The following is a 20,124-nucleotide window of genomic DNA, read 5'->3' as shown; positions in this document are numbered from 1 at the left end:
CTTACATTAGATAATGGAGGACGTGAAATAACAGTACCATTTATCTCTGTTTATCTCTCAAAAAAGCAACTAACACGACGTTAAAATGCCATTCTATAGTCTTACATTACATAATGGTGGACGGAGGGGGCGGGCACTTGGGCAGTGTGCAGCCCAACACACTGACACACAGGAACAGGAGTGACAGAATCTCTGTGGAGCAAAATTTTTTACAATCGGCTACATTTTGGCCAATGTTGATTAATCGGTGACAGGTATACTCGGCCCAATTAATCGGCCCGACTGATTAATCAGTCGGGCTCTAGTTTCTGGGCTCATACTTAGCTAACTAAATAATTCCACAGTCCAACTTTATAAATGTCAAGTTGTCACTAAATTCTACATTCCCTCAAACTGAGAGGCAATTGAATAATTTCTGTGTTCATGAGACATCAAACCAGTATTTGAATGTATCAAAGAAATAATCCTTTGTCAGATTATCACAAAATGCAATGCAGATAATTTCATTAATAATTATTCAACAAACACAGTTACTGTGCATATTTTATTAGAACTTTAACAGTGCACATGTGCAGACACAAACAGCTGTCGGAGCCAAATACCAGATGCTCCAGCTGTGAACAGCTGGCAATTTTATCCCAAACAACTGTAGCCTTAGAGGAAATACATGTCACTTTGTACATATTTCCTCATTTATTCTCTCCCAAGCCCTCAAATAAATAAACAAGTCAATAAATAAACACAAAACGTAAATATTGATTAGCAGTAGCTCTGTTTCCATTATACTGATACACAGGAAACAGATTACAGTCAGTGCAACAAACTGACAATAATATGACAACTTTAAATACATTTGATACCAACAAGGAAGCTCAACGGAAGTTTGTCAGTACTCATCATGCATATTTTAAAGAATACTCAAATTATTGTGGAGCCACATTTAGACTGTACTGAGGTAGCATGCAGGGAACACAGAGGACAAAATAAGTCATTACATCAGAGTCATTGCTCATTGATTGTTACAAAAGTATTATTAAAAACCACAGCTGGCAAATCAAATACCTGATATTGTTTGTTTATGCCCAAACAAGAAGCATTTTTTTGATAATAATATTTTCACGACAGTTCACCATCATGCATTTTCATGTCTAATACAGACACAAGAGATGAAAATGGGGATTTAAACTGCACTGGTGAAGTGTGATCCATGAGGAATTGTGTGTACAGAATGGAGGACCGAGATGGCACTGCTGAGGTTTAGGAAGCAAGGACTCATTACAAATATATACATACAAAAATATTATGCATAAATTACTGAAAATGTAAAACGTGAAAAAGTTTGAATAAAGTTTAGTTTGGTGGTTAAAATATAGCTGGCTTTGAACTTCATTAAAAATAATAAATTAAAATCACTGATGGCTCTGACATTGTAATCAAACACCTCTTACTTTTCAGTTTCAACACTACTTGGCACCTTCTCCATCTAGAAAAAGCTTTTTCCCTCTCAATGGCTATTGCTTCACATTTTGATATTTTTAAAACAGCTGGCAAAGATTCATTAAGAAGAGACAAATTAAAAGCAGAGTTTGGAAGATTTTGTGTCCAGATTCATTTGAGAGCTGCTGTAATGCTTTCGGTGACGTCACAGGCTCTTCATCAGCAGATTGAGTCTGCCCATTGCCAAGGAATTGATGGTTTTCTATGCTACTTTTTCCAAGGTCAATTTTAATCAGACTCATTAGACTTTGAGTCTGTGCTGGGCAGACTACAAAGTTTAAACTTCAACACGTCAGCTGTAAGAAAGATTGTTCCACTGATGAAAATCATGTGAAATAAAATGGCTTTTGTAGAAAGACAGCTCTTAATGAGCATGGTTTACTGATAGATGAATGCATCCATTTGCATGTATCCATCCTTTTAGTGTATAACACAGAAATGACAGAGTTGCTCCATAACCATGTGCACCCTGGGTCCTCCACGTCACGATGCAGGTGACAATTCAGGCTTTCCATAGCCTCAGGAGGCTGTCCTCGCTGTATGTGGCGAGCAGATTCTCATGTGGGTGGTGGGTGACGCCAATTACTTCTTTCTCGTGGACCTGTGGGTGCAGAGGAACACGGATCAGCACATGTACACTGTTTCCAATCAGCCTCACTGTGTCCTTGTTATCCCTCAGGAGATTGACTACATAGCAGCAGTCACAGAGAGTCAGGCGAGTAAGGATATTACTTCATAAAGCAGAGGCTGCTTAGGTTTTTAATAATATTTCATAAGAGCAGACATATAATACACAGTGGAGCTTACTGTCAGCGTTTTCTGCAGTTTTCCTGTCTTATAGCTGAAGCAGTACAGCACTAAGTCCTCCCCCACACAGTAAATCCACTCCCCACGAGGTGACACGGTGCAGCAAACAAAGTCAGCTCCCTCTTTTGTGTCTGAGGTGAAGGTCTTTACCGTCTGAGGAGGAAAAGGAGCATTTAACATCTCTGCATATAGCTCTGTGTGGGTATCACAACTTTTAGTTTGTAACAAAATGTGACAGTCATCTTTCTAGACATGGGTCATTAGAGTGCGCTCACCTGACCATGCATGTTCATGATGACCACTGTGTTTGAGTGGTTACAGACCACAAACTGCTCTGGGTTTGTTGGGTGAGGAATCACATTGTTGACGGGGACATCTGAGTTCAGAGGTCTAAACGTGTGGATGCATTCGCAGGACTTTGCATCCCAGATCTAAAACATCAACATCATAGCTCAGTTAAAATAATGTAAAAAAAAAAAAAAAAAAAGGCATGAATGATGTCAAACAATGTGCTCACTGTACCTTCACTGTGCCATCAGATGATGCACTCAGGATGTGACATCCATCTTGAGTGAAAGCTGCATCATTTACAAACGATGTATGTCCGTTTAATTCCTTCAGTGTTTTGCCTGATCTCAGTTCATGGATTCTAAAAAAAAAAACATTTTAAACATCACAGATGTTAAGAAAATACTACTTCTGATGTTAAAAGGCAGCTCTGATTCATTGACAAATCTTCCCTTTATTCAGCAAAAAGGGGGATTTTCCTCAAGAGCAGACAAAACGTGGCACACCACGCTGGGTGTTGTGTAATTTCAGCTCTGGCAGAGAGCAGCTGAAAGCAGATTAGCTTAACCATGACAAAACGTCTGAAGCTCGGCGATTCACACCGTCTTTGAGAGGATGATTGAGCGTCTGTAAACAATTCGCTCTCCCCGCTCGTGGATTTGGAAGTGGTGGAACACGTTGCAGCTTTGTGCCTGAGCACATGGTCTCTGAGTTACACCCACACAGCACATGTGCTTCCACCACAGCGGAGAGGCTCAGCCCACACCCCACTGCAGACAAATATAGATGTTCAACTCCTCAAGTCTGAAGGAGACTCGTTTTTTTTTAAATATATATCATTTGTGTGTGTAGGTGTGTTTCGGTTTGTGTGTTGCAGAGAGGGAAGGACACAAAGATAGACATCCACGCCCTGGCTTGTTTACATTCAGCTGCGCAACTCGTGTGCAACATGTGATACTGGGTACTGCTGCTGCAGTCTGACGTCTGCATCGAATCATCCTGCAACTTTTAATACCCATAATTCCTTATTCACCAGACAGTTTTACATTTAACATCTTTTGATATCTTTTACATTTCTTTATCATGATGCTAAAACGTATAAAGAAGTCATCGGCCATCAGAATCTTTGATCTATGACTAAAAGCAGACAAAGCTTTCCCAAATTGCCTTTTGCTATTAGATACACGTGATTTAGTAACCAAATATCACCTTTCAAACCCAAATTAGTAACAGAGTTCCCAAATTGGAGGCTACTTAAAAAAATCAACCTGTCTTTCACAGTTGTCTGCATCTCTACTCGTCACTCCAGTGTCCTTTGAATACTCTGTTGAGCCAACATTTTGCTAATCCAACGTGGGAAGTAAGAAAGCGTTTTCTGCCTTTCAGTTGAACTCACAGTAGTGTTTATGCCTTTGAAACATTTGTGAATCACGTCTGAGGTCAGTGCGAGCTCTGGCGTCCTCCCACAGCAGACAAACAAAAGATTTGCTTGGCTGCATAAACTGGAGAAGGATCCCGTTGTGTTTTATTTTTGTTTTCTGATTTGGAACAAGTGGTCACATTCAGTTTCCTTACTCTTACCACTGCTGTTTAGTTCATTATAAAAGTTTTGATCACTTTTCATGAACTTTAAGCCCTAAATACAGATTTTTCTCTTCAATATGTCTTAATCAGAGTTTTTAAAGTACATAATAAAGTAGCATAGCATGATGGGGTGACATCTCACCTGATGGTAGGGTGAAAGGAGGCGCTGAGGATCTGGTTGTTGTCCTTGGAGAAGCTCAGACAGGTCACACCTTTGTTGTGGGCGTGCATAAATCTGCGCAGGCACAAGCCACTCTGGATCTTCCACACCTTTAGAAAACATTTTCAGGTAACAGGATGCAATAAGACATGTTTTTGCAACAGAAATTTCAAATTGTTCAGCTTTGGTAAGAAAAAAAACCTTTAATATAAAAAAGTGGTTACATATCCAAACACTATCGTTAGCTCCAACCTTTATTTTGCCGTTCTGAGCCCCAGTTGCCAGGAGATCTGCATCCTGGCTGAAGCACATACACAACACAGCGTCATCCATCATCATGAAGCTGTCTTGTGCCTGATACTTCAAATCCTAATTCAGGGAAGGAAAAAATAACATAATTAATTTAAGTAATGTATGAAATCTCAGTATGTTAAGGGCGATGACATGAAACACACTCACTTTGCTCAATGTTCCAGTTGCATGGTTCCAAACCTCAATGAACCCATCCACTGATCCAGTAAACAGGTACCTGCCATCAGGAGAGAAACGTGCACACTCCACATGTGACCGTCGTCCAAACTGCAGGAGAAAATAACACAAAGTAACACCTTTTAAATGGATTTAGTGTCTTACAGAAAACATGATCACTGTTTCTTCACAGGTAAAAATCCCCTCACACAAAAATAATGACAACAGATGTTAATATCAGACACAACAGGGAAAGATTTAATGTTTTTATCGTGCTGCAGTGTGATGCTATGTGGGCTGACTGCTACTCTCATCACCTTGGGCAGAAAGGACAAGCAACTCATGCAGCTCCATCTGGATGCCAGTGATGAAAGCACAGCCAGAGACCGAGACAAGAGCCTTTAGGAGGGTGAAGCAATTAGTTTTGTGTGTTTGTGTGTTTGTGTGTGTGTGTGTGTGTGTGTGTGTGTGTGTGTGTGTGTGTGTGTGTGTGTGTGTGTGTGTGTGTGTGTGTGTGTGTGTGTGTGTGTGTGTGTGTGTGTACGTGTGTACGTGTGAGTCCTTTACAGATGACTCATCGTCAACAAGAGAAAAGTCTTATGTCTTATATACAAACGGTGTGTTTGCAATTTCGCCAGAGGTCCCACATTTCCCAAACAACCTCCAGAGTAGATTACGTAGTCAAGTGTAAGTAATACTAGAATGAAGTGGAGTTTGTAATTCAGTTATGTACAGCCTGAGGTGATCTACCTTGATGTGTCGGTACAGCTGTGTTGGGCAGCTCTCCTTCTCTTTCTTGCCGTATGAGTCGATGGTGGAATCAGGGGAGCTGTCTGGAGACTGCTGCAGTCTCAAAGTCTGTGAGGAAGAGGGATGAAAGGAAATGTAGAAAAACTGCTGCTGCTGCTTTTCCTCTGTCAGTGTCATCAGTGACACCAAATCAAGAGTGCAAAGAAATGCCATCCAGGGGCAGAATGAATTATTAGAATGACAGGACAATTTGCTTTTTTTTCTTATTTCTTGCTGGTTGAAGGGCAGCTAAATAGCACAATAATATTCTATGTTATGCAATAATTGAGATATCTGACTCTTTCTTACTTTCTTGATCATCAGTGATGTTTTAAACTGATCTGTTAATGATGGTCCATGTAAAAAAAAATTAGCAAGATATCCAATGAGTCTTTGAATAATGTGCATTTTCATTCAAAACCTGTTGTAACAATGATATGCAAACAGGATAAGGCTTGACAGCTGTGAAGGGGAGGAAGAATGAGGGAATCGTTCAAAGAGTCCTGAACTGATTAACTGGCTCACCCGGGTGTATACTAGAGTGAGTACTGAGGGAGTTATTTATCATCCAATACTTACTCCGACTTGTTCCAGGAGGCCCATGAGGCGAGAAGGAGGCACCACACTGACTTCGCCCCCCAGAGCCTCAGCTATTGCCCTGCGTCGCTTCTCCTTGCTGCTGCCTTTAGGGTATGCCTGCAGTGACAAAAGGAAGACAGTGCTTAGTAAACATGTAGATGGACAGGCTCTTAAAAGAATCATCTTTTTCTCACCTCTCTGGGGTCAAAGTAGGAGCATGTGAGCAGGTTCTCCAGGTGCTGGTACCTCTCCTGCTGCGTCTGCTTCAACATGATCATGGGGTCTGTTTGTCTGAGGAGTGAGCGAGCTGCACCCACCTCCCTCATTTCAATCAGCTCCATCACAACCTGGCAAAGAGGTCAGCCCTCATCAGCTAATTAGGAAAACTAACGCCAAGAAAAGTTTCATCTGATGAATGGAAAGCTCACCTGCTCGTAGAGATCAATGAGTATGTTGTCCGGCAACCTGAGGGACTCGATAGCTAGCAGGACTGAGTCCCAATGACCGCTCTTTATGTCTCCAATGAAGCTGTCAATACTTTCCACTGTGTTCAAAGAGACAGTGGTCTCTTCCTGCAGGGTGGAGAGAGTTCTGTAGAGGTTGTTCTCCTTCAGGTACTGCATGATCAGGCGGATCACACTAGGAGAGAAAGATTTATGTTGAACCACTTTGTCACTTTTCTGTCAAAGCTACTCTGTAGTGTACACCATGTTTTTTTTTTCTGGTGTATCTTGTTTTTTCCTTTCTGTCAGTCCCTGCAGAACTGACACGCTGTTTTATTCTCAGATGCTTTCACACATCTAGACATGGATCCTCTGACTCAACTGTCAATAGAAAAATGTGTGAGCTGTTCCTGTCAAAACAAGACATGAGCGAGGCGCGTGCTGCATTTAGGGATCTCCCACTTCAGAGCCATCTGCTGGACATTTTCACAGCTCTCTTCCCACCCTTTCCTTTCTGCTGCTGTCACTACATCAGCATCATGCTGCAATAAGTTTTGTGCTTTTTCACGTGTAGTTTCTCCCGGAGATATTGTTTGGACTCTGGGAAAACGTTTGCCACGGATGATCTGAGACAATTAGAGACAGGTTCTTTTGGTTTCTCCCTTGATAGACTTTAATTTTTTTTAGATATATTAAACACTATGCACATCCTCCCCCTACAAGAGTAACCAATAGGAAGAGTACAGAGGAGTGGATAGGGTGGAGAGGATATTAGCTCAACAGGCACATGTGGATGAAACGCACACAATGTACAGAGTCTGGACCCGCCTCTTTCTCAGCATCATGAGCGAGGATATCAGACTAAACGGCTCTAATTGTGATCATTTACGCAGACTCCCCCGACGAAATACGCAACAAATGCAGACAACATCAAGCATCCGAGTAATGAGTAAGAATAATTATAATCTTAGTGAATGAAGTGTGCCTGGATGGGAGGTTCCACATCTAACGAAAACAAGCAGCACATGGAGCACACATTGTACGCAGACGAATAAAAAAAACAGCGTCACTGAAAATAGCATTAATGTGTTTATTAAAGCACATTTAAACATTTAGGCAAACGTGTCACATTGTATGAGGTTGTTTAAACATTAAGTAATAAGCAAAAACTTTTTTTGCGAAAAATGCCCAGGACCCTTGTAAAGAAAGCAACATCTAAATTCCCCTAAATCAAATTATACATACAGATATACTGTCTTACAGTTGAGTGCATAAATCAAAACTCTACATCAATGACAGACACATGCACAAGTTAAGAAACTTCTCTATTTTTGTAGTCACTAAAATTGTTGTTAATATTATGATATGATGACTTAACTCTCCCCTTAAACTATCTGAACAACAAGAAAATCCTCCTAAAGAAAAGCATACTTACTCCGCGGGTTCCATTTCCACTGCCATGATGATGATGTTGTCTCTTGCTGTTGCTGCACCAGACTAACGGATCGGCGTCTCCGCTCCAGCTCTAGACTCGCCAGAGCCACGTGAAAGTAGTCTGTTGAGGACCACCCACTACACGTGCTTCGCTTGCGTCTTCTCATTTTCGGCGTCGGGCAGCAGTCCCAAACCCTGTGACTACTGCTGCCACACAAAAGTCTTGGAGCTGACGTCACTGACGCATGCCGATACACTGAAGAAGAAACATTTTGGTGGGCACGTTTTGTGCAGGAGACGCGGCTGCAGACACACACGACAGCAGCAGCATCAGCACCACGGACAGATCCTCGTGGCTCAGAGCGTGTTCTTCACCGTGTATTGTGCAGAAACTTAAACATCGCTGTGAATGTCCTCTGTAACGGAAAATCACCTCAGAGCTCATCAATATGCAGACACAGAGCTGGGTGCGTCTGTGCCTTGTTATTTTCCTCATTTAACCCCTGCGCACATGCTTATCACAGCACTCACCGTCCATGTAATTGCACATTGCGGGTGTAATGCTGCTGTCGTGGGCTAAGAGTATTCATCATTATTGTCACCTATAGCTACGTTAAAATGTTTATTTAAAGTGCCCTTTAGCAAACAGACCTGTTAGTAAACAAGAGCCTCATTAATTCATGCCATAGGTTTCATGAAACTCTTGGCTCTAAAACTGCAGCAGATACCTTAAACCATGGATGTCTGAATCGTGCAAAAATACATGAAGTTTAGAAGAAGCATGTGCTGCATTGCAATTTAAAACCCAGATCAAGTGCAGAAACACGTTGACAGGATTTGCAGACAGGAAACTTTTACGGAAACAACTGAGAAGGCTTTTTTAAGTGCGTGCAGAGGTGATAACAACACAACAACACGATCTGGTGCTAACACAACTTCAGTGTGGTGAAGAAAGTCTGGTTTGAGAACACTGTGTCCCCACGTGCACGTGTTGGCTTAATATTTTGCGGTGTGTCTGTTTGGTTACCTGCAGCTTTGTGTTCAAAGACCTCTTCACAGAGACCAGACAGGGCTTAAGCATCCTCGCTCTCGTGTCTTGTCAGTCATTTTGAAAGGTAAACCTGCAGACTTTCACACCTCGCAGCTATATGAAGACTTATTTGTCACTCATCCTTGTATCCACTTAGATTCAGCTCCATGCATGGGTCCCTGCTCAAGCACGTGGATCTAAACAACAGGTTTCAGAATTAAGCGCATTTGAAGGAGCTTTTATAGGTACCATAGATGGACAGGTGTGTACACGTTCATACCAACCTGCCTTGGCGCCATTAATCCGCCTTGGTCTACAAATGAAAAAGGTTTGATTTCTGGATGACTTTGATCAAAGATGTGCGCTATGTCACATCTGATACGTGCAACTTGCCTTGATGTTCACAGACGAGATTTACTCTAAAAAATGGTATTGAAAGAGAAAATACGACACACGACAAAGCCTTCAAGGCCTTGTGCCAAAAGAAGCCACTGTTTTGTTTTTGTTTTTTGTTGTTGTTGTTGTTTTTTTACTTCATGATAACTGAAGTCAACTTAATTTTATGCTTGTCCTTAACATCGCGCTAACGAAGCATGGAGATATCGCGGGAACAGCTGGATTCCCTCCAAACAGCGTGCAGTGCAGGTAGATGGTAATTAGCAGCGTGAACACGCTGTGTGAGCGACGTTTTTCGTTTCAAACGGCAGTCTATGTGGTGGGTTAAAGCTTATTTTGGTATGAATCTTACGAAACCATATTTAGACAAACAATTGTAAATTCTTACTTTATCAGTCTTTCTTTATACAGGCTGGGAAACATGCCGATGAATAACAACCAGGTGAGTGCAATCAGGTAGATCCACGTGACGTAATTCTCATCGACTGAACATTTGTTGTACTTTTAGTGTTATTTCAGCTCCGTAATGTTTACATCCATGTCTTGTACTTGTATCACAAGTTTTCCAACTTGACACCATTATGCGGTTGTAATGGACTCAAACTTTTTGTCATTTCCAGCAGAAGTTTCAGAGTGCAGCTGCCAGACTGGCCAAGCTGCCGCTGGTTCGCTTAGCCTGCAGCAGGATGTCAGTGTTATATATTGACACTAAAAGCAGCCATCCTAAACTGAGGTCTGTGTGTGAGTTGCTGGAGAGCAGAGTGACAGCTGTAAGTACAGCAGCCTGTGACAGAGTGACACCTGTCATGGTTAGACTGGAGCCACAGAGTGAGTACTGACATGAGTGCACATTTTTGGGTTATAGTTTGTTCTCCCTGCTCATATTTTTTTTTCCCAATATCTGGATGTGAGCCATATGTAAAGCAATAGAAAACACATGTTATTTGTAATTAAATGGTTAAGTTCTCTGCTAGATGAAGATTGTATATGTACATTTGTTGTTCCTATAGTTTCAATTGTGAATGATGTCGCATGTAAAAGTCTTGACTGGCTGGAGACTACATTCCCAGTACTTCATGCGCCACCAGATCAGGTGAACCCCTCTTCTTCACAAATCTTAATGAGCATCATTAATTGCATAAACCTCCACATACAGGATGAGAAGCATCAATCTCTTCTCTTGGTGTTTTTCTGTCTTTATAGGTTGTTGCTGCTGCCAGAAACAAGATGAATGAGATCCAGGATGTGTTGAGCATTGCAGCTAATGGGACTGTGGAAACAGTCACATGGATGATGGGGAAGATACAGCAGGTGGATGAGCAAGCCAACCAGACGCTTATTCAGAGAGCTATCAGTGTAGCTGGTGTTGGCCTGAACTCGGCTCTGATGGTGTCAGAGTCCCTGGTGGATTGCATGCTTCCCCCCTCTCAGGAAGATAAAGGTATAGAGCTTAATGTAAAGAGAAAATTAGAGCTGCCTTTAACTGAAATTCAACATGTCTTTTTATAGAAGCAGAGGCTCACCTGTTGGAGGGTTTTGAAGGAGGCACAATTAGAACTTACCATGCCCGACTCCTTCTACTTGGTGCGAGGCTGTGCAGGAGAACCTATCATCTGGTTGGCTCCAAGATTCAATCAGACCAGGTGTGCTTTGAGTTTTTGACATAACAGGAAAAACATTCAATCATTCTCCTGCCAATGATGAGGAGGATTGCCTGTCTTCTAAATTGTTACATTGAGACTATGAAACCTTATTCGAGTTCTACCAAAACAAGCTGTTAAAACAAGCTCTTGTTAAAAGGAGTTAACCTTGGGCTAATTGAGCTAAATGAGTGCTTATTTACAATCATTTTACTGGGAATGTCCACCCAGAGTTGGAGTGATACGTATGTGTGTTTTCTTTTTATTCTTTGAATTTTAAAAAAATTTAATTCATTTCTAGAGATCAAGTTATGAAGAGGGCTTCAATAGTCTACACGTACTTGACTTTTATTAAGTTGGTGCTTTTTTAATGCTTGAATGAAGAGGCTTTACAGAAGATAAATAAAAGCTTTCTACTTCAGTACCAGCTGGAAGCCAAACAGCTGTTTCTGGGTAACAGTCTGTAAAAAATATTGCAAGGTTGAACTGTCACAGGAGTAGAAGAGTATTCAGAGGCATTGGCACCATTAAGAACATTTATTTGCTGTCACATTTTTTGTACTTATGATACATACCCTCCTCCGTATTTGTTTTTAATTGGCATACTATGATAATCTATTAGTATGCAGCTCCTGATAAAAAGGTGTCTTGTATACTCTGATTCAGCCAAATCTGTTTTAAGTCAATTTGCTGGTCATGTAACAGATAAAAAAACATGCTTTATCAATGAAACATGAACTCAGTACTCTGTCCTTTACTTCACAGTTGATGGAGAGTTTGTCCAGGTCTTCATCAGTGGTTCCAGACCTTCAGGCCAGCTGGCTGACCTTGTCCTCAAGTGTCCGGGAGCTGCCTCAGTATCTGCAATATCAGCTTGTGTCAGCTATTTTCTTCATCTCACAGATGTACAACTTAAGCTGTCCACAATCCAAACAGCCACGGTCCAATCAAGATAGGGCTCATCTCAATGCTGAGACCTCCACTCAAAAAGACGTGGTTCAGGTTCACTCAAAAACTACGCCCACCAACAAAGTGAAACGCCCATCAAGAAAGTCTCTGTTTGAAAATGGTTGTACTGTTAAAGGATGTGTTCACTAATCCAAAGTGCTCTTTGAGATGCATGTTAGTGAGCGGAAAATGTTAACCAAAGATCTACACGCTATGATTTTTGACCTAGAATAAAATAACTGTTTAAGATTCATGAACTCTGAATGCTGTGGGTTTTTGGGTCAGTCACCTGTTGTTTGAGGGCATGATGAAAAGAGCTCATCACTGTTAATGACAATCTGCAATTTTTAAGGAACTTAAAACTAGTTTTCATGTAATTACCTCACTTTAACTTTTTGATTCACCACAGTGGGTTGTCATTTTCGAGGTGTATCAGGGGTTAGTATTGATCTTGGAAAAAGATGGGGGGGGTGGGGGGGGACATGATGCTCCCAAAGAAGAAGAAAACCTTTTTATGTTGGAGAAAATTACATTACTTACTAACAGTGACATCTGAAGCTGCCCAAGTCTTCTGTTGAACTTTGATGCCTTGCTGTATGACTTGGGTTTCAGTGGTAGAAGACCTTATATCACCTTGGTGTTAAGCTGAAACGATGACTTTGGTATTGAAAATAAAATTTAGCAATATCAATGATGGTTTGTAATTTCAGTGTTTTTCTTTTTTTATATTTTCTGATTACGTTTTTTTTTTCTTTTTTGCTAACTGTCTTTTTTTCAGTTTCCATTTTCTGATACTTTTGGCATGGAGGGAGGGTTTGGGGAAAAGGGCTAGGAAGGCATAATTGCATATTACTTGCACATTATTGGTAAAAGTCACAGCACTACATCAGTCTTGTTTGTTTAAATGAATGAATTGAAGAAAACATGATATTTCCATGATTCTATTTTTTTCCCACTGTCTTTCTAAATCAGTTCGCAAAACCAAATTTGACTTAACTGGTATGGCAGTGAGTGCTGGTAGATTTTAAGAGTTGATCTATCTGATTCTTTTTCACTCAAAACATAATGCATTTAAAAGCAATGAAGGAGCAGAACTCTGAGATTGTTTTTAAGCAAACAATTTATTGAAACTTTTGATTTCACTTTTGGCTGGACTCTGACTTGGATGTGGATGCCCTCAGAGAAGAAAGGCGGCGCCTCTTGGCGATCTGTTCCTGGCGCTTCTCCTTGGCCTCCTGTTAGAAAAAAAGAATGTATCAGGATAATGTTTTAACACATCAGAAAACCAGACATTTATCTGCCAACTTCAATTCACACTGAGCAATATTTGAACCACTTATTTTCAACAACTGCAAGAGGACAGCTTTAAGCATATGTTACTCATAACAAAAAACCTGCTTCTTGCAATAAAGCATTACAGTATCTCAAATATATATATATATATATATTAGGACATGAAATATACATGACAGGAAAATATAGAAAGTGCAGAGCAGGGTGAATACATATCATATAGACTTAATATCAAGTGACCTGCTAGTCTGGTTTATGTGTCATCCTTTCAGTATTAATCAATAACATATTTTAGATTGTACTTCAAACCCCTAGCACTAGGAACAAGAAGAATGAGCGACTTTAGATCTCCACCTAGCTGTAAGCTGTTAGCTAACATACATTTGTTTACAAGCAAGGCAAGGGGACACTGCTAAGAGCAAATTATATAAGAGCAATAATATAATCATTCCAGGGTATTTAAAGATTTTTCAGGTCTTCAAATCACAAAGTACAGATAAATTGAGAGAATTGAGCACATGGCCTGACAAACTCAAAAAGAAAAATACTGCTTATCGCTTTAAAATTAAACAATGCACAATGACGGCTAAATAATCAAACTATCTTTTTGACAAGACTAAACAATCAAATAACATTTGTTAGCTGGTAATACTTGAAGTTTGGGTTAAATTGTGTTCCATATTGCTCAGGAGTTGCAGGTCACAATTTTGGAAGAGTACTAGAATACTTTGAATTTGATCTAACCGTGAACTATAAAGTATTACAAACTTTCTCTAAAGAGCTCTGATTTCAATAACTATGCTAAAAGGAAACACCAAACTTAAGCTTTACCTTCATCCTCTTGGCGAGCAGCTTGGCATACTCAGAGGCCTCCTCCTTGTTCTTCTGGGTGCGGTGTCTCTTGAGGGCAATGCGGCGGCGCTTGTGCTGCAGCACGCGGGGCGTCACCAGTCTTTGGATCCTGGGAGCCTTAGTTCTGGGCTTCTTGCCTACACAGAAAGGAGGGATAGTGTTAATGTTGGAATTGAAAAAAGAAATGCCAAGTTTAATGAGAGGAGGGAGTGAGGGCACAGGGTTCATTTTATCATCTGCCACTGAAAATCTGGGAAGTAGTAACTTTTATCTGCTGCTTCAAATTTTCAGAGTCACAATCACTGACTAGTACAAAGTGTCAGTGTCAACTTCCACAGCACACTTTGAGAGCACTTCAGCTCTCCCTGTTTTGAATAATAACACTGGCACTGACAGGATGTAATTAACTTAGTGATTTACACAAGCCTTGAGCAACAGGAGGGCTTTTAAGCAGAGACATGAAAAATGTGACTTCTATCTAATAAGAAATGGCTGTCAACGTGTCACCAATGATTCCCCATGTCTCACTTCCCACCCTCAGAAGCTAAAAAACGTGCTTTAAACAATCCAGTGTGTCCCACACGCATATCACTCACACTAGCCACCCACAATTGGCAGCCAAAGAGTACTTGACAATGTATATAAGCTTTCATATTCATGTGACCAGCAGCCTGTGTCCTTAGCTGCCATTTCATCTGGAGAAAAACTGACCTCTGCTTACTTCAAGTAATATTCACACAAGCTTAGCTGACAAGTTAAACACAGAACCTCTGGCGCTACATCCCTTCTGTACATGCACTTTCATGTTGTTCTGTATTGGCTCTTATATCTAGGGATGGGTATCAGATTAGGTACTTTTATAAATAGACCAAATTCTGTCAAAAGTACCGGGTGCCAATTCATGTAAAATCAAAAGATACCATGTTTATGAAACCTAAATGCAGTCCCTGTGACTGTGACGGACGGAAAAAGTACGGGATATTCCATGCTGGACATGAACACAGCCTTGCAAGGTTATAAATTGAAGAATAAATATGTTCAATAGAAAAGGTTTGATGTTTTAGTATCAAACAAATTGATATTTTTTCCCGCATAAACACAAAAAAGAACAGAAAATTGGTACCGATGGCCAGGTACCAGGCATCAGTACCGCATTGTTTCAAATGTGAGAGGTACCCATCCCTACTTATATTGTAAGAGTGCAGGTGTCTGTCAGAACCACAGTTAGGCCTGTGATGTTTTCAGAGCTTTACAAACCTTAAAATCCATCCTCTCATCCCTTCATCTCAGTCACTATCAGGTTACATTGAACATATTGGGAGAGCAACGCAGTTTTAACCATCCACTGAACCTGGAACTGGTCGTATCGGTAGCAGCTCTTCAGTTTCTCTGGCAACACACTGTCCCCCCTTAATGACTATTGATCAATCAGAAAGGGTCTACTGGTGTGCCGAATTTCATGACAACTGACATTCAATATAATACACATAGGCTCTAAACAGGATGCATCAGGTTAAACAAGTGGAACCATAAACCAAATGGTAACCTCAACAGATGGAAACACCTCATCTCGTAAAATCTGTTTTTACTTGTTTTTTTGTTTTGTTTTTTGCACCCATTTTACCTGAAATTTTCTGTCAAAAGTGACTAACTTTGTTTAAATACTAAGAGTATTACAACACCTTCCAGCAGGAATTTCAATTTCACACACAGAAGGATTTAGCTCCCACATTTCACTGCAGTATGACAAATGATATATTTATCCTATACACATCTCATCCAAAGTTCTGAGATACAGTTAATGTCAAGCTTGTTAAATGACCCGACTGTAGCCTGTAATTTTGTCTGTTGCCTCATTGATCATGTGTGGCAGTGTAACCAACATGTTAAAACCAAGACAGAAGGATTCCTCATATTAAAGAAAAATCTAATGTTAGATACAACAGTGCAGGAGACAGCACCCAGTAAGGAATTAAGAATTACCACATTTGTGCGTGTTAAACAAAAACGGACATTTGATCCGTGCTCTCTCGTGGGTTTTTTCAACTATCTGCATCTGTCAACAATCCCACCCCAGGGTCAGTGTTTGGTCAGAAAGTTACTTTCTGATGTCTTCTTTGGCAGTTTGTGTTGCGTAATTACAGCTAAAAAAGCCCCCACCTTCAAAACACTAGAGTTGATCATATGTAGAAAACATGCAAGCCTATCTTAAAACTGCTCCTCTTACCTTCTTTAGTCAGGGGTCTCCTCACAACATACTGCCTAACATCATCCTCCTTAGCCAGGTTGAAGAGCTTGCGGATCTTGCTGGCTCTCTTGGGACCCAGGCGGCGAGGGACGGTGCTGTCGGTCAGCCCGGGGATGTCCTTCTCACCTAAGAAGCAGAGCAGAAAACCAGAAATGTTACATTCAAGGGCATGTTCTACTACTCAAAGTTTTAATACTTTTTATTCTTCTAATGGATCAGATAGGAATAAATGAGTTACTTCACTTCACTTTAATGAAAAGGGTCTTTACATCTTAAAAAAAGAGTAATAACCAAACACCACCTGCACCTTGTGAAAATCCAAATACTTCTCAGAACAGATTTAGTGAGTGAAACACTAATTTTGCTGTTGTGTCAAAAAAGGCCTTTCATGTCTCTCGTTACTGAAACAATGGGAGAGCAATGCAGTTCAACCAATCACTAAGCTAGATCTGGTTGCATCTGGTGAGCAGCTCTGCAGTTTCTTTGGCAACACACTGTCCCCCCTTAATGACTACAGACCAACCAAAAAGGGTCTACTGGTGTGCCATAATCAACGTTTTCAAATGACATTTCAACATACTTTACCTTTCTTGACGATGACCAAGTTCAGCACGCTGAGATTGGCATCGACAATGCAGCCACGGACAGACTTGCGCTTGCGCTCGCCAGTCCTGCGGGGACGGTAGCAGGAGTGGCCTTTGCTGAGCAGCAGACGCACACGGCCGTGGGTCAGAACACCCTGCTTCATTGGGAAGCCCTGTTTGTCGTTGCCTCCACTGATGCGCACCACGTAGCCCTACGGAGGAGAAAAGACCAAATAAATCATCTTTTTTCAGTTCATGAAACCTGTTGCATAACTTCTCAGAGACATTATCATTCAGAATCCTAAGGGGTTACAGACTTTTACCCTGAGATGTATATTTACCAGTTTTATGCAGATTTTTCTGCAATACATATGAGCTTTAAAGAATGTGGCCATATAGTCTTAAGGCAACAGACTGAAGACTCTACTTCTTATACTTATCTACACATTGTCAGAACTCTAATACTTTGAAATACATCCTGCTGCTAAGTGCAATTCAAATACATTGTGAGTTAAACCTTCAAATTTGATGGCTGAAGTTCCATTACAACAAGAGACATTGAACATATTGGGAGAGCAACGCAGTTTCAACCATCCACTGAACCCGGAACTGGTCGTATCTGGTAGCAGCTCTTCAGTTTCTCTGGCAACACACTGTCCCCCCTTAATGACTATTGATCAATCAGAAAGGGTCTACTGGCGTGCCAAATTACACGACAAACAACACATATAACCCAAATACAACATAGTTTTCTGAATTGTGTGCAAGTGCTCAGACATAAACATTACCTTCCACTCATCTCCCAGAGGGTCAGCAGCCACCTCAGTGGCCATACGCTTCTCGTAGAACGTACGCAGCTTACGTTCATCATCAACTTCAATCAGCTTCTGGCAGCCAGTAGCGGGGAATGAGATGTTCAGCTGAAAAACATTTCAAAAGTAGGTTTCAGTATGAGGACCCGTCATAACGAGGGGAGCATGGCTTATTTGAGGTTAACTCAAGTCCACATGCAGGCACGGTGGATGCATCACTTGGTTTCATCCTTAAGTCGAGCATTTAGGTTGAGACATTAAGTTATTTCAAGTATCTCAACCACATCTGAAAGGAATATTAACACACTGAGCTGTAGTATTTCTGTAAAAGGGAAAATCTGTGGCTGTCGGGCCCGTTAGCCCTTTTGCCGGCTAAGTACACAGCTAGCGCTAGCCCCTCAAACATTAGACGTTAACCCGTCTGCTAACTCAGTGGACCACTTGGTTCAAATGAACGTGATATAAATTAAGCTTAAAGCAGAAAATTAAAAGCTCATTGTACGTGTTAAACGACACTTGATCTCGGTGCACATTTCCCTCAGTGTGCGGCCATGTTTCTTGTGCCAACATTCTCGTCGGTTCTGACTTTCTCATATCATCCCATCTCATCCTCACTGTTAAAGCAATAGTTGTAATATATCAAGGGTTCGCGTTAAAGCACAAAGTCACGGTGATAATCGTACATGGGTATTTCAGATAAAAGAGCTTTGCAGTAACGTTAATAGTTAAGAAAACTTTGTACCTTCATTTTGCTAAACCGGCCCTACGACGGTCCGCCACGGAAAAGAGGCCGGATATCCGCTCAGTGATCTCACATAGGCAGGAAACAATATCGCGAGAACTTCTGCTTTATCTAACAGCTCTCGAGTACATTACCACCACCTACTGTGTGGGATCGGAGCAGGCTCATTTTCGATCCCAGCTGAGTTCAGTTACAGACTCAGATACTGTATCTCTAAGTATCCTGATGCCTTTTCATCACTCACATCCAGTGGGTTCTGTCTCCTACTCCATGTATGCGTCTGTCTGATCTGCTATTAGGCGGACCATAAGTAGTGCAACTCAATGGCGGGCATCTGTGCCATAATGTGAAGGACACTCACACTTAAAAAAAAAAAAAAAAAGCAAAATGTCTCTTTAAAGCATTCACTTTTTACTTAATAAAGGGAAAGACAGAAATATTTTTTCATTGTTCAGTTAATTTTGTATTATCATTGGTAAATAAATAAAAAATAATAAAAATAATGTAAAAAAAAATATTTTGTTGTGGCTGATTGAGATGTGAGTGGTGTAGATGTTAAGATATTACTGTTACTGATTATAGGAATACATGAATATCCTAGTAGGGCTATTAGAATCTGTTTGGGTCCATCTCACAACATGAGGGGACAAGTAGATAAAAAAAATGGCTTTAGAAATAAAATGAACATATATATGTGTTCAACTAATCCAATGATTCCATAACAAAGAGGCTTCGATTTTTTTTTAACCCTTGTAATATGTTCACTTTTTGGATCATATGGGAGAGATGAATGTGTGGGGGTATTGTAGCCTATACTCACTGATGACTTTGTCTTTACAAATTCTCCACAGAAAGTTGAGTTTAAGAATTTAAAAGGAATCCTGTCATATTTTTTTCAGTAAAAATATAAAATCAATTTTACTTAAACACTACACAGGGGGTTAGTAAATTATGTTAATTCTTTAGATGCAGTGATTCTACAAACAAATGTAGGCCTACTGATAAAATTCTATAGCATGAAAACTGAACAGATTATAAGTCATAATGTTGTTTGCATTTGTGCAGACTGAAAACCTAAGTTTTCGAAAACTAAAAGGCATTTTGCCTGCAGCTTTTGTTTCGTGACTAGTACTTATTTAGTATATGAACAATGAACAGTGTAGAGTGCAAAAATCATACTTTTATAGAAGCGGGAAGTAAAGTAGTCTCATTCATTTTTATACCTTTGTTTCACAGAGGAAATGTAATAGGCGTTGCTGTAGGCAAGTCAAATAAAAATGCGATTGCAGGAAATGTAACTGAAGTTTTAAATATAGAATTAACAGCCCAAGTGAAATAAAAAAAAAACACTGTCGTTATTTATGGACGTGTCTTAAATTGCTGTCTTGGCTCTTACAGACACCGTCTTTGAGGTGCCCTGTGTTTCAGTTCTTATGTAGGCTTGTGGTTAAACAAAGCAATTCAGGCAGACGAGTTGAGTAAAGACAGGCGAAGCGAGGAAGAATGAAAATACACTGATATTTAAACTGT

At 40.5% G+C, this 20,124-nt stretch overlaps 3 protein-coding genes across 4 annotated transcripts; 1 reads left to right on the top strand and 2 right to left on the bottom strand.

Moving 5' to 3' along the window:
* Positions 1 to 540: 540 nt before the first annotated feature.
* LOC141811227 (WD40 repeat-containing protein SMU1-like) lies at positions 541 to 8,204 on the bottom strand. The gene is made up of 12 exons (XM_074699212.1): positions 8,051 to 8,204; positions 6,601 to 6,811; positions 6,367 to 6,519; positions 6,173 to 6,289; positions 5,555 to 5,662; positions 4,796 to 4,915; positions 4,589 to 4,705; positions 4,319 to 4,446; positions 2,827 to 2,953; positions 2,580 to 2,735; positions 2,305 to 2,457; positions 541 to 2,098 (listed from the first exon to the last, which is right to left on the bottom strand). The coding sequence occupies exons 1-12, from the start codon at positions 8,074 to 8,076 to the stop codon at positions 2,000 to 2,002; spliced, it is 1,515 nt and encodes a 504-aa protein (XP_074555313.1). The 5' UTR covers positions 8,077 to 8,204; the 3' UTR covers positions 541 to 1,999.
* Positions 8,205 to 9,672: 1,468 nt separating this feature from the next.
* On the top strand, positions 9,673 to 12,642 carry LOC141811238 (perilipin-2-like). 2 transcript variants are annotated; one of them, XM_074699231.1, is made up of 7 exons: positions 9,673 to 9,794; positions 9,887 to 9,917; positions 10,099 to 10,303; positions 10,486 to 10,568; positions 10,679 to 10,916; positions 10,985 to 11,118; positions 11,881 to 12,642. In XM_074699231.1, exons 1-7 carry the CDS (start codon positions 9,790 to 9,792, stop codon positions 12,211 to 12,213), a joined length of 1,029 nt encoding a protein of 342 aa, XP_074555332.1. In that variant the 5' UTR covers positions 9,673 to 9,789; the 3' UTR covers positions 12,214 to 12,642. The 2 variants fall into 2 exon arrangements, with proteins under 2 accessions (XP_074555332.1, XP_074555324.1); XM_074699223.1 differs by having other exon boundaries at positions 10,096 to 10,303; positions 11,881 to 12,641.
* Positions 12,643 to 13,165: 523 nt separating this feature from the next.
* On the bottom strand, positions 13,166 to 18,688 carry rps6 (ribosomal protein S6). Its single transcript, XM_074682326.1, has 6 exons — positions 18,595 to 18,688; positions 17,829 to 17,960; positions 17,042 to 17,252; positions 16,436 to 16,582; positions 14,188 to 14,345; positions 13,166 to 13,298 (listed from the first exon to the last, which is right to left on the bottom strand). Exons 1-6 carry the CDS (start codon positions 18,598 to 18,600, stop codon positions 13,203 to 13,205), a joined length of 750 nt encoding a protein of 249 aa, XP_074538427.1. The 5' UTR covers positions 18,601 to 18,688; the 3' UTR covers positions 13,166 to 13,202.
* Positions 18,689 to 20,124: the final 1,436 nt, after the last annotated feature.

The sequence above is a fragment of the Halichoeres trimaculatus genome, unplaced genomic scaffold (assembly GCF_033239565.1).
Source record: "Halichoeres trimaculatus isolate MK-OKI-2021-1 unplaced genomic scaffold, fHalTri1.1 fHalTri1_scaffold_2, whole genome shotgun sequence".
Classification (NCBI taxonomy): Eukaryota; Metazoa; Chordata; class Actinopteri; order Labriformes; family Labridae; genus Halichoeres; species Halichoeres trimaculatus.
The sequence above is the reverse complement of the archived record's forward strand: the minus strand, read 5'-3'. Positions and strand labels throughout refer to the sequence as shown.

What these genes read in the sequence shown, in the direction of transcription:
- rps6 (XM_074682326.1), bottom strand. An exon ending in CTTGGTCATCGTCAAGAAAG is followed by an intron (nt 16,583 to 17,041) that starts GTAAAGTATGTT and finishes TCTGCTTCTTAG; the next exon opens with GTGAGAAGGACATCCCCGGG. An exon ending in GAGACCCCTGACTAAAGAAG is followed by an intron (nt 14,346 to 16,435) that starts GTAAGAGGAGCA and finishes CTTTCTGTGTAG; the next exon opens with GCAAGAAGCCCAGAACTAAG.
- LOC141811238 (XM_074699223.1), top strand. An exon ending in TTCATGCGCCACCAGATCAG is followed by an intron (nt 10,569 to 10,678) that starts GTGAACCCCTCT and finishes CTGTCTTTATAG; the next exon opens with GTTGTTGCTGCTGCCAGAAA. An exon ending in CCCCTCTCAGGAAGATAAAG is followed by an intron (nt 10,917 to 10,984) that starts GTATAGAGCTTA and finishes GTCTTTTTATAG; the next exon opens with AAGCAGAGGCTCACCTGTTG.
- LOC141811227 (XM_074699212.1), bottom strand. Translation starts at nt 8,076, where the DNA reads ATGGCAGTGGAAATGGAACCCGCGGA. An exon ending in CCTACTTTGACCCCAGAGAG is followed by an intron (nt 6,290 to 6,366) that starts GTGAGAAAAAGA and finishes TTGTCACTGCAG; the next exon opens with GCATACCCTAAAGGCAGCAG. An exon ending in AGCTGTACCGACACATCAAG is followed by an intron (nt 4,916 to 5,554) that starts GTAGATCACCTC and finishes TTTCTCCTGCAG; the next exon opens with TTTGGACGACGGTCACATGT.